Source organism: Tenrec ecaudatus, chromosome 4 (genome assembly GCF_050624435.1).
Source record: "Tenrec ecaudatus isolate mTenEca1 chromosome 4, mTenEca1.hap1, whole genome shotgun sequence".
Classification (NCBI taxonomy): Eukaryota; Metazoa; Chordata; class Mammalia; order Afrosoricida; family Tenrecidae; genus Tenrec; species Tenrec ecaudatus.
Window position 1 is genome coordinate 176,473,983 of NC_134533.1, and position 18,719 is coordinate 176,492,701.

An 18,719-nucleotide genomic window follows, 5' to 3' on the forward strand; every position below is an offset into this window, starting at 1 on the left:
TGTGTGGATATACATGTGACAGAGTGGGAGGAAGACTACACACAAACACACATTTGACAGAGGATATTTGTACATAGATATTTACCTTTGCTGCAAGTATATCCGTAAGGCTCAAAGTTGTGAAAATTTCTTAGACATAATGAAGTATCTTGGGGGAATCTATCACAGGAGCACAGCCTCAGGGAGCACCCAGGACAAGCACAGCATAGCCCACGAAGTCTACATTCTACTTTGGTGAATAGCCACTGGGGTCTTAAACACTCATAAGCAACCAAAGGTTCTACTACTGGTCTAAGTGCTACTGCTGGTCTCTCCCTATCTGGAACAAAGAGTACTGCTAAAAATCGAAGACTCATGAAAATTCTTAGTCTAATAGATGGCAGACCATGCACACTTCAGTCTCCACAACAATGAAACCAGAAGAACTAGATAGTGCCCACCTACCACTACCAACTGCTATAAAAGGGGTAACATTAAAAGGTGTTGGATAGCATGAGAAGAAAATGCGGGGGGGAGAGGTGAATTCAAAATCATGAAGGACAGCAGGCTTGCTGGTCAGATAGATTAGTGATACCCCAAAGACTATGTATGGATCTTGGCCATTCTTCAGGACCAGTACTAAACTCTCCCTTGGCTCAATTTTCAACTAAACAATAGACAGGTTCTTAAGAATCTGCATAGCAAAAACGAATATATATATATATATATATATGTGTGTGTGTGTGTGTGTGTGTGTGTGTGTGTGTGTGTATACACACACACACCATAGTGAATGAAGGGGGAAGTGCAGAGTGGAGACCCGAGGCCCAAGTGTTGACCACTGGAGATCCCCTCATAGAGGGGTTTAGGAGAGGAGATGGGTCAGTCAGGGTGCAATGTAGTACCGACGAAGAACACAGCTTTCCCCCAGATCCTGGATGCTTCCTCCCCCCAACTACCATGATCCGAATTCTACTTTGCAGGACTGGATAGGACAGAGATTGTACACTGGTGCATATGGGAGCTGGAGGCACAGGGAATCCAGGGTGGACGATACCTTCAGGACCAGGGGTGTGAGGGGCGAGGCTGGGAGAGTGGAGGGCGAGTGGGTTGGAAAGGGGGAACTGATTACAAGGATCCATATGTGACCTCCTCCCTGGGAGAGGGACGGCAGAGAAGGGGGGGAAGGGAGACTCCGGAGAGGGCAAGAGATGACAAAATAACAATCTGTGGATTATCAAGGGCTCATGAGGGAGGGGGGAGTGAGGAGAGAAGGGGAAAAAAAGAGGACCTGATGCAGAGGAGAACAAATGCTTTGAGAGTGATTAGGGCAAAGAATGTACGGATGTGCTTTATACAATTGATGTATGTAAATGTGTGGATTGTGGTAAGAGTTGTATGAGTCCCTAATAAAATGTAAAAAAAGAAAATGATTAGGGCAAAGAATGTACAGATGTGCTTTATACAATTGATGTATGTATAAGCATGGATTATGATAAGAGTTGTATGAGCCCCTAATAAAATGTTCAAATTCAAATTGAAAAAAAAGGAAAAAAAGCAGATTTTTAATTGTTTAAAAATTTATGATTCTTAGTATTAACAGAAATGATTTTACAAAATAAACCCTCATTTATTTACAAGCTAATTTTTCAAACATTTAATGTAATTTTCCAATATTCATTTATCTTTCAATCTCTCAGTTGTAAACACTTGACAAACTGATGGCTTTTAGAACTGATTCCTTTTTTTAATGTTAAATACAAACACATACATGTGAACCTAAATTTCAAACTAGATCTTTGAGGTATGAAATAAATCAAAATATAATATCCAAAATTTTCTTCCTGCGCCATGAGTATAACATTCTACTGATGTGATAGAACTATGTTTCCTAATAAAGGTTTAAATAGAAAATTAACATTCCAACAAGAGAATTAACATTCCAACATGGACAAGAAACTTATTTAAACTGGAAGTTAACAAAATTTTCTGTAAAGGGCCAAGTAAGAAGTTTTATTCCTGGATCTGAGGACATAGGTCTCTGTCAAAACAACTCACGTCACTAGTGTCGCACCAAAGCAGCCACGGGACGGGTATAAATAAGCATGGCACACAGAGACATAGAGTATACGCTATATGTATACATATCTTTTGAATGTTAAGTATTTATCTACTCTTTTATTATTATTAATAAATCACTTTATTGGGGGTTCTCACAACTTTTTTTTTTACATTTTATTAGGGGCTCATACAACTCTTATCACAATCCACACATATACATACATCAATTGTATAAAGCACATCCGTACATTCTTTGCCCCAATCACTCTCAAAGCATTTGCTCTCCACTTAAGCCCTCTGCATCAGGTCCTCCTTTTTTTCCCCTCCCTCCCCGCTCCTCCCTCCCTCATGAGCCCTTGATAATCTACAGATTGTTATTTTGTCATTCTCACAACTCTTTTAACAATCCATACATCAATTATATCAAGCACATTTGTACATATGTTGCCAACATCATTTTCAAAACATTTTCTTTCTGCTTGAGCCCTTGGGATCAGCTCCTCTTTGTTCCCCTCCTTCCCCACCTCTCACCCTCGTGGACCCTTGATAAATTATAAATTATTACTTTTATATCTTACCCGGTCCACTGTCACCCTTCTCCCACATTTGTTGTTCATCGCCCTGGGAGTGGGGTTATACATCTATCATTAAAGTCGGTTCCCCATTTCTCCCCCTTTTCCCCCCACCTTCACCTTACTACCCTCATGGTATTGATCACCTACTCCCATTACTGGTCCTGAGGGGTTTATCTGTCCTGGGTTCCATGTATCGAGAGCTCTTATCTGTACCAGTGTACAGGTTCCAGTCTAGCCAGATTTGTAAGGTAGAACTTGGGTCATGACAGGGGTGAGAGGAAGCATTAAAGAACTAGAAAAACGTTGTGTGTCCTGTCAGTGCTATACAGCACCTTGGCTGACTCATTTCTTGCTTGTGACCCTTCTGTGAGGGAATGTCCAATTGTCTACAGATGGGCTATGGGTCTCCACTCCAGCCTCCATCAACGGTATCAATATATTTATTTGTTTTGGGTCTTCTGATGCATGATACCTGATCCCATCAACAAGTCGTGATCACACAGACTGGTGTTTTGTTGCTTCCCTGCTAGATGGCCACCTGCTTAACAGCGTTCTCTACCACATTTGCTTACGCAACCATGTTGACTTCAGCGATTGCGTCGGGAAAGTGAGCATCACAGAATTCCAGATTATTAAAACAAAGTGTTCTTGCACTGAGAGGGTACTTGAGTAGAGACCCAATGTCCATCTGCTACCTGAATACTTCACATTTAAATATATGTACATAGACCTATATCTCTATTGTTATAAATTAATGTTTACATTTGCATGCCTATATTTATACCTCTATAAATGTACTTTGCCTCCTAGTTCTTTCCTCTTTTTCTTTTTACTTTTCTTCTCTCTCACTATCATATTTGACCTTTATTCAACTCTCTCGGCACTTGATCAAACCCCATCAGGCATTCTACGCCCTCCACTCCATCAATTTAGATCTATTGTTGTTCCCTTGTCCCTGGATTTGTTGGCTCCCCGCCTCCCTTTCTCTCACCTCCTCCTCCCCCATGTCACCCTCCCCATAAGAGCCATCGGCCCTATTAGTTTTTTTCCTTGGGACTCATTATCCTATCTTATATGGATAAACAAAAAGAAAACAAGAGGAAAAGGCCTATAAATAGTTCCAGGTCTGATATCCATCTATTCTTACTGAGTACGGGCATAGTTGTTACTTACTCCGATGTGTTTTCCTTCTCTGTGTAGAAACGTCCTCCTAGCTACAACACTACTGAAGCCAGCACTGCACCTGCATTAGTGCAACGCACCTCCCTTGGCCGCGGCTCTTTGTTAACACACTGGAGACTCTGTTTCATGAGGGAAGCTGGTCTGAGGGCTGCACTTTCTTTCTTGGGAGTAAAAAGCAGTTGTTCATTGAAAACTTCTTTAGAAACTGTTTAAATGTGGAGAAGGGAAGAAAGGTCGGGATGGCTGAAAGGCTACGGGAGGGCTCATGAGCATATTATTCCCTGAATTCTTTGTGCCCGTTACTAATATGACGTTTAGATTTTAAGGACACTTTGAATGGATGTAAAACACTTGGCGGCCCGTATTTGTTTTAAAAATCTGACATCGCTCCACTCTCTTCTAGCAAGAAGTGCTGCCATCCTAATATCTTACCACAATTCAAAAAACCAACTTGGCCTGTCATTCTCTTTAACCTCCCTGGCGGTCTCATTATGTCAGTAATTTTGTACCCTAAGCAGTATATTGTTTTGCATAAAATTTGTTGTTTTATATTGCAGACCTGTAATTCTTAAGAAATTACTCATTTTAATCTAATACATTCCAGGTATGATAAACTTTAATACACAATTCTGCGAGTAATTCTAAGTCACTGTCGCTTGTCATTTATCTGGTCTAAAACTCCTTTTGTGCTAAAGTGACACTTATTTAATGTCATGGACAAAAAAATTTTCCAAATGACAGTAAAAGGGCAGGCAGGGCACTGCTTTGATAAAATGTAATCCTCACAGGTTACACTGTATCACTATTTGTGAGTGTGTATGTCTCTTTTAGACTTGCAGTTTTGAATTTCCAGCCCAGTTCCTCAGACCTCGCTGAGGACACAGCTGAGGAAGCGGCTGGACTGGGGAGCAGTTAAGGAACTTCTCTGCAGTATAATCCCGAGTGTGGCTGGGGTTACCGCTTCTAACAGTTAACATTTACCCCGAGCCACACTTGCGATTACCACCAGGGAGGTTAAAGAGCAATAACTTATGTGTCCTCAGTGCTAATAGCTCTTGGTCATGTTCCCTGCCTGACATATCCCTTCAACGAGAATCGCTTTATTGTAGAGCAATGTGTTCCAAATAACACTAATCATTTGTTTTGTTGAGTTTTAAGGATTTTTTTTCCTTCTTGAGGGGATTTTGATTTTGCATAGTTTTGCCTATCTTCTCCTAACCCTTGTAATTTCTTTCCTTCCTCTGGTTTATTTCATTTCTTGTCTCTATAGTCCCATGTTTTCATCAGTGTCTACGCTCCCTTGCTGTTCATTTCTGGTTCATCTGCTATCTGTGGTGGTTGGGTACTTCTACTTCTTTTCTGAACTCCGGCAACCCACGTCTTCATGCCTCCAGTTCTGCCAGCGTCTCATCCCGAGTGATGACATTTCTGCCTACCGTCTTCCAGGAGGGAGGCAGTCGCTTCCTTGCATGTGTGCCGGGTTCTCACTTCACGGTGAAATGATTGACCAAACGTCATCTCTTAAGTGGCAATATTATTGTAATGAATGTTCTTCGTTCAGCTTTATTGAATTTTCTTTTTCTCACTTCTATAAGTATTGTATCGTCATACCAATGCTGGGCTAATCCCTTATTGATTACTCTGCATGTAGTGAGCCACACGTTCCTCTCCCTGCTTTTACCAGAAGGTTCCTTCAAAAGGTGGTTCTGCAGCACCTTTCATCTTACAAGACATAAAGGGAGGAGAGACTAATACCAAGAAAGAGCTGCCAGAGCAAAACGTGGCCTTTGAACCTAGGGCCTCTGCACTGAGAATCTTCTACACTTTGGTAACAACAAGGATCTGCCCATAAACTGGCAGAGAGTGAGCCTCCTGAGAGGTGCACCCTGGATCTGTGCCCCAGCCTCCTCATCTGCGGGAGGGTACACTCCTGTTTTTCAAGGGGGAGGGGGAGAATTTGCTGGTATTTTGCAAGCTATTCACCTATCTTCTCCATGTTCTGTGCCTCCATCTGTACTTCAGGAAACTCTTTTTCTACTTCAGAGTAAATTGCTGGCAATCTGGGGTAAGCCACCTGAGTCATCTTGTTATTTCGGTGACCTCAGGATAGCTTCTGCTCCTTCTCCTTCTTTCATTCCCAGATCATGTGGCTGTGTGTTCATGACTTTGTAAAATGCTCACTCCAAATGGAAGCACATCAAATGCCTCATACTGCCAAGTTCACAGGAAAATATCCGTAACTATTTTCTGAAAACATAATGTCTTAAGTACAAACTTACTTTAAGAGTTCATCTCTTTCTGTCTTCCGTGCAAACACTATATCACTGCATTTGTTCTGGAACCTGACCAGGATTTCAGTGAGCTCATTGTAAAACTACAAGCAAGGAACAAAGTAACGTTAGTCGTTTTCAATCCCGGGAAGAACAACGTCTAAAGGTAATTTATCAATAGTGGTTACAGGATACTAAGTCATGTCAATCATTAAATCTAAAAACATAATATTATACATGACTGAAGATCTTAGAGAAAATAAAAATAAAATCATTTTAGAGAAAACTGTTAACCAAAAATTATATAGCAACAAGTTTCATAATCATGAACATGCTCCCAATGATGACAGGAAAGTCCACTATTGTCCCTGAACGAAGGCATTTTGCCTCTTTAAGGGGAAGGAACAAATGTGCAAGTTCACTTTAAGAAGGCAGGAATCATTTCATACCCCCTTAAGACTTCAAAGTCTTCCTGGAGAGTACTCAGCTTATCCACATGAAGTTAACGTATCAAAATCATGGATCAAAAAAAAGTACGTTTCCTCAAAAGCAGAATCGTGAAATAAACACAGCATTTCCCTAAACCTCCTTAAAGAAAAAGTCAACGAACACTTTACTTCCCTCCCCGAAGCAGGCCATCTTTGACGCTCTCCATTCCTTCATAATTCAAACTGATTAGCTTCCTAATCCCCAAAGAACTATTATTGGCTTTTGATGACTCTCTCTACTAATTCCTGCTATCCCTTTCAGCCTAGTAAAAAGTGTTAAAAAATTCACATGAAATATTACCACCTTAATGAAAAGTGATCCTTTCTCCCTCGCAAAAGGGATTGAAGCTAACAGACTGTAAGCATCGATTCACTTTTTCAAACTCAGTCTCACATCTGCTAATAGCTAGTCATTGTTCCTTTTACGCGCTTCATACCTTTGTGCCTTCCTTTAAATTAGCTACAAGTTCAACAAAGTTGTCATAAGCAGTTGCTAAATTCTTCAGAACTTCTTCTCTTAAGTTAGCTTCATTGTTGGATTGTTTCATTTTTGAAAAGTCCTGGTGTGAGACCTTAGTAAAAGAAAGATAGGTACGTATATTTATTTATAAAACTAACATATACATAGTATTAGGAAGATTTTATCCAACGATGACAGTCATATTATTATATGCAGGACTCACTGAAAACACCAAAGACAGCATTTCTTTCAGGAAAGCAGTTACTTAAACTCCTTCTGTCCTTAAAATAAAAATACCGCAAATCCATCGACTGTCAAAACCACCAGTAACGACAGCTTTCTACTAGTAAAACCTCAACACTTACAAAAACTATAATTAGAATAATTATTTTATATTTTATATAGATGTCACATTTTATATAGATTGAAAAGATCAGAAAGGGGAATGATATTGAATCCTGAACATTTATTAAAAGTACAAAAGTTTTCCAGTTTATTAGTTCAAATTACTTCTCACTTTAAGTACAAAAACTAATCACTAACACCTCAGCATATTTACTTCTGTTACTCAAAAGAGGATTAAAACCTACGTGAGCTAACCACATAATTAAAGGTATCAAAAATTCCAATTTTGATTTCTCCTTTAGATAGCCAAACAATAAAACGTTTAAAAGCTTCTGCAACCAAAAATATACAAATCACCAATCACTACAACATTTCAGCCAAAGAAAAGTGTCTTTCCTGTGAAGATTTTAGAAACTATCCAGCCTGGGGGGTGGACAACAAAAAAGTGGGTGAAGGGAGATGTGGGACAATGTAAGATATGAACAAAATAATAAGTTATAAATTATCAAGGGTTCATGAGGGAGAGGGGCGTAGGGAGGCAGTGGGAAAAATCAGAAGCTGATGTCAGGGGCTTAAGTGGAGAGCAAATGTTTGTGATGAGGGCAACGAATGTACAAATGTGCTTGACACAATAGATGTACGTAATGATTGTGATAAGAGTTGTATGTGCCAACAGTAAAATGATCTTTTAAAAAATAAGAAGTAAAGGTCTAAAAGAGAATGCAGGGAACATACGTACAAACATGCCTGATTCAATTGAAGTATGGATTGTGTTAAGAGCTGTACGAGCCCCAAAATGATTTAATTAAAAAAACAAAAAACTACCCTGCCACAAAGTCTTCAAAATATAGATGCAACATGTAAGCCCCCTAATGATCCTCATTTCATTTTCCTAAACAGAAAAACATCTAGTCCAGGTTGATTTTTTTCCTGTGATCTTTTAAAATAGGATCTCACCTGAATATTTTTTAGAAGTCCCTCCTGTTTCTTTACAGATTCTTGGACTTTGGTTGTGAGGCCTCCGTAGACTCGGTCCAGTTCAGTAACAGAAAGAGCTTCTTCATTGATCACACCATCTTGGGCCAGAGCAGTCAAGAACTTGCTGGTCATGTCAAAACTCACTGCTTTCAGGTCATTCTCCAAGCCCTCTCTTTCCTTCTTCACATCATCAAGATTTGTCAGTAAGGATTTTAAGATATTTACAACCTAAACAATTAAGAAAGCCGTAATGTAATTACAAAAATAACCACCAGTTTCAAGAGTGACATAATGTGCCCAGGGTCAGAGCACTGGTTCTCAGGGAGCCACCGAGTGCCCATCGTTTACAGACAGTCGTTGTGCCATTAGCGAACCTGGATAAGAGCAGGAACAGCAACAACAGGCACAGGAACAAGGCATCCAGGCATGTGACAAACAGTTCATGTGTTCCTTACAACACCTCATAGGGTATACAGACTATTAACTCTAGTCCACAGACAGGGAAACGGAATCTCTGAAAAGTTAAGCAACATGCCCCAGGCTAAACAACTACTGAGAAATGGAGTTGAAATTTTATCTAAGCTATCAAACATACGTCATGTATGTACTACACCTCATATTCAAAGCTATGAGTACAAAGGGACATCACCATTGTACCAAAAAAGGGTGCCCCCTCCTATGAGAAGACTCAGCCTCACCTACAGCCAAAGCCAGGCCAAATGAACAGTCTAAACTTAAAGCCCCAGTTAAAAGAACACAGCCACAAACAACAGTCCTAAGTATTAAGACTAATGATCAAATTACAAAAAAACTAACAGTATGCAAAAATTTAACCAAGTATCTCAGTATCTATAGTCAAATGTTCTAATAGACCAAAGATAAAGTTGAGTACTAGATGGGCCTCTACACAATAAAAGAAAAAAGCAAAACACGACACTACCATCAAGCCATGACCTGTTTTAAAAAGAAAAAAAAAACATGTTATTTTTCAATCACAAAAGGGCAAACACTGCCTGAGTCCACTGCTATTGAGAAGAGCACCAGGATGGGCGCAGGCTCAGTCTTTAAGGCCATTCCGTCCCCTGGCACAGTCCGCCAGGCAGCTCCGTGGAGAGCCTGGCTGGTGCCCATGAACCATGCACCATCCTATCTGCGTGTCTTGAAGGCCACCTTGGTGGAGAGGTCCCCACGTCAGCTGGGATCAGATTTCCAAGAAAGGAAGAGGGGAGGATTACGTTTTAGTGGCTCCCATGCGAAGGTGTGATGAGGTTCCATGGGACTAGCAGACATTCCTACCAGAGCAGTGCAGATCCTGATGGGAAAATCAAGTCAGGACGGTTGAAAGGGAGCTTATACATCTTGGAGAAGACACGCGCATTTCTGTTGGTAGAAAGGCCGGAGGACTAACTTCCTAGTAGGAAAAAAAAATGACCAACAACACTTTTAAGGACCCTACGGGGTTAGTGTGCCTGGTACTATGCTCCTAATAAGCCACATTGGTCTGAGTTTCTGTGCAGCCACTGAAGACCCTAGAACACGCCCTAGTACACTGGGATACTGAACTCTGGATCTGCAAGGTGCACAAAACGCTGCACAGGCCACGCCAGAGTGATGAGATGTGGAAACCCCCAGTAAGTGAACTAGGCTCTACTTCAAACACACCTGTAACCTGAGGACTTCAGACTGAAACTACATGGTATGTGAAGAAGTAGAATATAGCTATACCAAGCTGTTAGAAGCCAGACTAACATTTTTCTATTACTTCAATGTTCTGCTTTCTGTATTAAGATATGTATTATTCTGAGAGACCAGTGTCTGACACCGTCAGTGAATATTAAGTTTTGCCTAACAATAAACTCCCATTGTTTCTGTAAACAGCATCCAGTCACATAAGGATTTATTCTGTACATAATCCATGTATTATGATTCCTAGGTAGCCTACACTTGTTCAAGCTCTTTTTTTATCGATAGTGTTTTGAAATTATTATCATGAGCTGAAATCAATGACACTATAAACAGAAGATCATGCTCCAGGCACATGATCCAAAAAAATCCTCTACCATAATAAGAATGTCTCTAAATTGAGCCAGAAGCAGATTAAAAAAACAGATCCAGGAATGGATTTTGGGCTCACACTTCATCCTAGTTCCAATGGAAGGACAATTAGTTCTTACACCATGGCCCTGCTGGATACTCGCCCTCATGAAGGCAACATGGCGGATATGGGTGCTGAGGCGAGTGTGGTGAAGAAATTACATAATGCCCGACTATCAAAAAGAAAAGCATGTGGGGTCTTAAAGGCTTGTTTTCAAACAAGCAGCCATATAAGTGAGATGTTCAGTAAGTTCACATGGAAGAAGCATGCCAACATCCCAAATCCGAAAGAGGGATTCGTATCAGAGCTTCAATCGTGAGATTCTGGTGCGCAGAAGGCTATGATGACAGCGGAAGCCCAGACTAGATTTGTAGGATCTCCACAGGGAATAAACCTCTGTGACTTCGCTCTAACTACAACTGAAGGGTGGAATAAGCCAGTTGTAAGACAGAGTATTGGAGAGACAAATATAGTAAATTAAAATGATCAATCTGACTTGAATAGTTAAAACCTTGTCATATGATCTCCCTTTTGACATCTACGTCATGCTTGTTCTGTTTTTAATATTTTCTCTGCGTGGTTTGTATGTTTGTTTGTTTCCCCATATCGGGGTTTATCTGTGGCATTTTGTCACTGTTGGAGTCTTCTAGACTTTCTATTATGTATTTTCTGTTTTTCATATATGAAACCCAAGATGGGTGACTCTAGAGACAATATACGGGGGGGTAGCAGGGGAGGCGTAGTAAGGGTGAGCTGGGAAGAAGAAAATGTTGTGAAACTGTGGTCGTGATTGCACAATGCTGATATGACTGAACGATGGAATGGTATGATGTCTGAATTAGGTCCTAAAAAATGGTTTGATAGAAAAAACATGTCATTTATATTGCTTTAATAATGAAATATTCAAATGCAACTTTTATTTTACCATTAAATGTGCCTCAAACTACTATTACAACTCTGTGAAACAGCTGTAATAAGCACAATGGTTGTATTCACTGATAAAGGTGCATGATAAAAGAATGTTGATTTTCCCCGACAAGAAAATCCAACCTCAGTAAAATAACTTCATAGAGATCATAAAGGTTCCCCCCATGTATTAAACAACCATTATCACATCTGACTAAAGTTTAACGGATCAGTTCATGTTGATTCTGACTTTGTTTAGCACAGATCATTTGTTGCTTTCCTATTGAACATAGAAGATTCAAAGTACAAAAGCCGATATAACATCGGAGTCATTCACAAGACAGTAATAAGGAGAAGACTGTAATTGATTTTTCCATAAAATAAAAAAGCAACAGCAATTGTTCTGTGCATCTGCCTGTATCTTTATCCTTCACAAATTAATTTCCGTTCATTTTCCTTTCCCGCCATTGAACCCAGTTCATGTTCCTTTCTCATTAGGTTCTCCTTTTTTGAATCAGATTCTGTGTATTCTTCAGGGGAGCTGCCCAGCAGCTGGGGCTATGTTCCACTGAAGCTCCGTATTACTTCTGGCAGCTTCTCTAAACAATCTCATTCACTCAATCCCTCTTGGATCCTATACATGTTCCACTCATGCTCTGGGGCACTTTTCATTTACACTTTGTAGTAAAGTTGTCCTTGACTATGTCTAACCAAAGCCAAGCCCAACTCCTATCATGTCAATTCCAGCTCACAGCAGTCCTATAGGACAAAGTAGAACTGCCTCCCAAGTATTTTCAAGGTTGTATCTTTACAGAAGCAGAATGCCACCTCTTTCTCCTGTGACTTGGCTGTTGGATTCAAATCGCCGATCTTTTGGTTAGCAGTCCAGCATTTTAACCACAGCAGTGCCCACAGCTATGAAGCTGATTCCGACTCATAGTGTCTCTGTGACTATAAAGCTTTATGGAGCAGAAAGCCTCATCTTTCTCCATTTTTCAAAACGTGTTATATTGCCTTACATATCGCACAGATCCAGTCATTCTTGGGAATATTCTATTGCCTTACATCCAGCGCATAGCCCAGTCATTCTTGGCTGAATAAATACATGTTTTTATGAAAATACAAGTAAAGAAAAACACTGGAAACTTATAGAAGCTACTTTACTGGGAAATTCAGCTTTTACAGAAGCTTTTAATCAGTCTTTCTGTCGCTTTAGCTTAATTTCCCGTGCAGTTCGGGCTTTCTAACTTATCCCCCCTACAGTACCCTATCCCAGTGACCAGGCCCTAAATAATACTTGCACGTTCTTCTTTAAAACTCAAAAACCAAATCCACTGTCATCAAGTCAATTCCAACGCACAGTGGCCCTATATTTAGTCCCCAAGACTGAAAACCGTGTCAGGAATAGTGACATGTTTCTCAGCAAACAGCTAGTGAGTTTCAAGCTCAGACCTTCTGGTTAGCAGCTCAGTGCCGAGCACACAAACTACCAGAGCTTCCTGGGAGGGAGCACAGTACGATATAAAACACAAGAACTCGTAACCAGATGAGCATCTGGTCAAAACCCAGCCCTGCCACTTCAGAAGTTTCTGTACTGCCTTTCTAAAAAATTAATTATTAGTCCTCAGTTGTAAATTCAATATAATTGTCTACCAAGCAGCATATGTAACAGTATTTTAAATAAAACAACTCCAATTTACTTCTACACCTTAAAAAATAAAAAGAAAAATTAGAAGTACATTGCAAGTAATGGCTTAAACACATCCACATCCCCCATCTTCTCACCTCGCTGCCCTGCATGGTCTTTGCTGGGTTCGCAGACGGGATGGCGGCATTCAGCTCAGGCTCGGGCTTACAGAGCAGTGCAATGGTGTCACGGTGAGACTGATAGCGGTCTTTCACTTGTCCATCTGCTTGCACGGCTTTATCCAAAACATTCCTGAAGTTCGCACCCTCTGGTGAAAACCATGAACAAATCCCAATCACAACACCGTTCTGTTCATGGACAGCTGAACTTGCAGAGCTCTGTCAAGTGGACTACTCCATTGTACAGGCTCAAATTCACTGTATAAATTAAAACATAGCTTCTACCATGCTGTATTTTCGTTTTTAGAAAGACATCAAAGTCATTTGAAAGGGTACAGTTCAGACCTTAAACTGCATGTAGTAGTTACCATCTGCCAAATGAAAGCTGTCAGTCTAAAATTTTCCTACAACTTATGAATTGCTACAATTTATCTTAAAAGTATTCATCTATCAAAGGATCATTGTTTCTACCTGACTTCAAACAACAGATATTTTTAGAAAAATATCAATAACATTGATCGCTTTTAGAACGAGAAGTAAGTCTTCCATCATAATAAAGCCCACTGCGTTGAGCCGATTCAGACTCAGAGCAGCCCTACAGAGCAGCATAGAATTCTATCACAGGGTCACCTGGGCTGTTTGTTTTTGATGGTTCAACCCTACAGAGCAGCACAGAATTCTATCACAGGGTCACCTGGGCTGTTTATTTTTGATGGTTCAACCCTACAGAGCAGCATAGAATTCTATCACAGGGTCACCCGGGCTGTTTGTTTTTGATGGTTCAACCCTACAGAGCAGCATAGAATTCTATCACAGGGTCAGCTAGGCTGCTTGTTTTTGATGGTTCAAACCGCTGTCCTTTGGGTTAGCAGCCAGATGCTGAACTACTGCACTACCTGGCTCCTTCGAGCCATAATGAAGACACCATTTGTTGCAACAAGCACAAAATTTCACTATAAATGGTTTCATAAAAATAAATTTAACTTCAAGTTAACTCATCACTATTTCCACAAGTCACTATTAAAAGGAATTACAAATCTATACATACAATATGGTCTTGTTGTGGTCTTAAAACGGCACAGTGCTTAGAATAGAAGAGTTAAAGGATTATTTTATTTTTCACTTTGCACCTTTCATAAGAACCTGAACTTGCAAGAAACATTTACCATATTGGTTTTGTTTTGTTTTATCTTAAGGAACATTGGACAGAGGGTAAACAGATGGATTTTCACAATAGTACTAATCAGCAAAGCCAGGTTTAATTTAATCAAAACAGAAAAAGTGGATCCATATCAAGAATTTATTTAAGTGAAAGTCATTTCATGAACACTTTTACCTGCTCTTAATGGTTTGTAGAGTTCATTGGATGGTGTTCTCTGCCAGCGATCTTTGAATTTTGACCTTAAATCATTGTCACTTGCTTCTTCTTCATCCAACAATCTTAATGACTTGTAAAAAAGTACAAAACAACAATGAGATGTCTTTTCTGGTATAAAATATTTTTATATGATTATATCAAGTTAGGTGAGAACTTAGAGGTGGGACAACACCTACACTGATTACAGATTATAAGTTGATGTCTATTTCACTTCCAGAATCTAAAGTAGACTTCAAGGCTATGTTGTTACCCATTACTCTCTACAGTAAAATAAGATAAAACAGGTAAGAGATGTTACCAGATAAATAAGAGATGTTAACAGATGCATAAGAAGTATAATAATCAGACATTTTATATGATTAAACAGGTCTTTCTCATTCAGAAGCCATAAACAAAAAATAAAAACTGTCAAAAAGGAAAGATAAGAGAGAACACCAGCTTGAATACATGAAATACATGTCTTACATGAAAATACATGTCTTCAACTTCCATTTCAACACCCAAGACAAGCCCACTGCCATCAAGTTAATGCTGACTCACAATGACCCTACAGACTGATCTATATATAGCAGTGTTTCTTTCCCCTGTTGGACGCTACAACAAGAAGGGAAGTGGGGTACAAAAGCACATACTTACTCTTCATCTTGGATTATGGACTATATATAGTACAAAAGTTTTCAATTGACAGGGAGGCACCAAAGTAATTTTTTTCCCTAAAAAAGGGGTGGTGGACCAAATGTTTGGAAACCTGTGGTTTAAATTCAATGCAATCCCTATGAAACTTACAACCTTTTGCAGAAATAGACAAGCTGGTCCTAAAATCCATATGGGATTGCAACCATGAACAGTCAAAATCTTGAAAAGAGCAACGACGGAGAAGTCCTCATTTCAAAACTACAAAGCTATAGCAATCAAGATAATGTGGTACAGGCAAAGAGTCGACATATAAGTCAGTAGAACCTAAGTAAAAGTTGAGAAATAAACCCAAGTATCAGTGGTCAATTGATTTTGACAAAGGTTCCAAGACCATTTTCTTCAACAACAGGTGTTTAAAAATTGAATAACCACACACAAAAAATAATGAATACGAATCCTTACTGTATACTATATGCACAAACTAACTGTAAATGAACATAAGACTTAAATATATGAGCTAAAACTGCAAAATAGGAAAAAAATCACAAGGTTAAGTCTTCTTGATCTTGCCTTTAACAATGGGATCTTAGATATAGCATCAAAAGTACAAGCAAACCAACGGATCAGGTCAAGTCACAAAAAAAACAACAGAATAATCCTGACAATTTGGCTAAGCCAACTTCAAAGCCTTCCATCCTTTCATTCCTATTGATGAAATGCTATCTCTACTGAAAGACAGATGCAGCAGGCTCGTGAACATTTGATATGCTAACTTTCTTTATCTGGTTGAAAGTTGACTAAGAAGAAACCCACTCTGTCTAGAATGGAAAAGAAAAGATTAATTACAAAGACTCTGAAGTGACACTACCTACTCACAGTAATTCAATTTTACATAATGGCCTTATGACTTTCATTAATGCACATTTAGTTACCCTTAAGACACAAATGAACCCATTCTCACTCAATCAAAATTTTTTTCCTTAAGACTGGGCCTGAAGCCCACAATCAAGGTCCTGGGTCACAATCAAGGTGATAATATTCGGAAACATATCTAGAGGAAACCTCCAGTCCTGATCCCTACTGGACACCAGGGGATCAGTGGTTTCTAGTTTTGTTCATTTATTTTGTGTTTCCTTGAGAAAATACACACCGCAAAACAAAACACCAATTCAACAATTTCTAGATGTGCAATTCAGTGACATTGATTAGAAGCTCCAACCATGAGCCTTTCAACCCTTCTTTGCTGAAGTGTCCTTTCCTCATTACATAAACTCACTTCCTACTAAATTTCCCATCTCATCTCCTTCAAATTGCTGTTAATCTGAATCCATACAGACAATTCTTCAGAGTACAATGTTGAAGGTGTTCCCTTAGTATTTAATCCAAAATACTTTGGGGCTTAAAGATTCCATCAGAGTAATGGTTTCAGGGGTTTATCCAGCCGCAATGGTTCCACAAAGTGTGCAGCGCTAACATTTACACCTGAAAAACAAATCACTTGTAACATACCTCATCTAGGATTTCTCGATTTCTTTGTAATAGTTCTGGAAGCTCTCTGATGAGTTGATCAACAGTTTGAATGCCTCCCTGTTCAATCACAGATGTGGACTTAGTCAGTATCGACTGAGGTACCGTATCTCCAGATACATCTTCAATTGCTGCCGGAAGATTAAGGGAAGCTAACACTCTGGGGGAGGGAATGAAATATTATTATGAAATGAAACATAATTATACTGCCTACCAGTCTAGACCATTTTTAAACCATTAATTTCCAATTTCCAAACCAAAATCTTATTAAGAGAAATAAAAACATAGGTCCACAAAAAGAAAATAAATAACCACTATCAATGGAAAAATGATGAAGTAGAAAATAGAAAAAGCATGATATGATTAAAACCTTTAACAACTACTTAAACTCACATTTCAAAATTAAAAGCCAAAAAGTATTTTTTTAAAAACCTATATGGTAGTAAAATTTTGATCCAAGCTCATATTTGACTTCTTTCCATCTCTATGTCTATAGAGGAAATAATTATCAATTAGTCACACATCTAGGCCAATACTTTATCTTTTATATTTCTTCTTGCTATAAGTAATAAATCAAATAACATTTAAAGTTATCATTTAGCACTGGCTAGCCAAGATGTCAATAGAATACAGTTGATCTGTTAGAGAATCTTCTTCATTGGTTCTCGGCATAGTAACAAACCTTCAGTTAATTACTTCGCTTACAGATGGGAGAAAAAACATACCCATATCCACTATGAAATAAGAGAACCAAAAGGTTGGTTTTATCAAGCCACCAGGAAATACTAGTCCACATGACTAGAAAGACTAAAATAAAACAGCAGAGCCAACACCAAGCCCACCAAGCCCTGGGAAGGGTACAAGGAACTGTCACTTCTCATAAAGAGCAGGTATCAATGTATAATGGCAATCAATTTGGAAAGCAATCTGCTAATTTATTATTATAACGCACAGAACCTAGCAAATCCACTAATATTTATGAACAGAAATAAAAACAAGTCCACACAAAGATTTGTACAAGAATATTCACAGCAACCCAAATGTTTGTTCAAGAGGTAAAAGAATACACCAATGGTATATGACCATAAAATGGAATTCTACTTAGCAATAAAAACAATCAAACTGATGCACACAACATTGAAAATCAAAAGCACTGTTACATTAAAAAAAATCAAACACAAAAAAATACATGGCTACAATGATTTCTTTATGTGCTATTACACAAAAAATAAAACTAACCTAAAGTGACAAAAAGCAGAACAGTGTGGTCTGGAGCCAGAAGCGGAAGGATTGAATGAAAAGAGGCATGCAGAAATTTTTAGGGGGCAGAAATATTCTCTACCCTTATCACAGTGGTGGTTACACAGATACATACATTTCATAAACATGGGCAGATGTACATAAAATGGGGGCATTCTATTGTGTGCAAATTATACCTACAAAATGTTGAGCCAATGGATCATTTCCTTAAGTCTTCAAAATAAAAACTAATTCAGAATACTAAATGCATAATTCATCTTAATCATTTCTACTTCTCATTGCCTATAATAAAAATGATACTTTCTGTGGGAAACTAACACTGAGGGAAATATGACGAGGATTACATTCCCTAACTTATACCAGAGGGCATCTAGAAAGCTGGTACTCCACAGTAGAAAAACCTCCACTTTGGTGAGTTAGAGGTAAAGTGCAAGTCCATGATCCTGCTTTAAAAATCATTCCCACAGATTCTCCCCAAACAGCTATGCTGCCTTAAAGTGAGCACATAACCTTCACTCTCTTCCCACTGTGACACCACAGGGCAGTTCTACTCTGTCCTATAGGGTCACTATGAGCTTCAGTCAACTCGATAGCAATGAGTTTGGTTTGGTTTTGTTAATATTAATAAACATAGTGTCCCAAAAAATGTGTGTGCCTTTCCTGTATCCCTACATTTGCTCTTCCTCCTAACCTTGACAGTTAGTCCCAAGCTCAAAAAACTAAAATGGCCACAAAAAATAATTTAAATAGGAAACATCAGTCCTCCAAAATTA

The 18,719-nt window shown here is 39.0% G+C and overlaps 1 protein-coding gene across 2 annotated transcripts in view; it reads right to left on the reverse strand.

Annotated features, from left to right (window-relative positions):
- Positions 1-18,719, reverse strand: part of PDCD6IP (programmed cell death 6 interacting protein) — a 65,734-nt gene that overhangs the window by 9,060 nt on the left and 37,955 nt on the right. For both annotated transcript variants that reach the window (XM_075547081.1, XM_075547080.1), the window contains exons 10-15: positions 16,669-16,846; positions 14,482-14,593; positions 13,125-13,294; positions 8,318-8,566; positions 6,993-7,127; positions 6,077-6,171 (exon numbers count right to left, since the gene is read on the reverse strand). In XM_075547081.1, the coding sequence (XP_075403196.1) occupies positions 6,077-6,171; positions 6,993-7,127; positions 8,318-8,566; positions 13,125-13,294; positions 14,482-14,593; positions 16,669-16,846 (939 nt within the window). The remainder of the gene's footprint in view (positions 1-6,076; positions 6,172-6,992; positions 7,128-8,317; positions 8,567-13,124; positions 13,295-14,481; positions 14,594-16,668; positions 16,847-18,719) is intronic.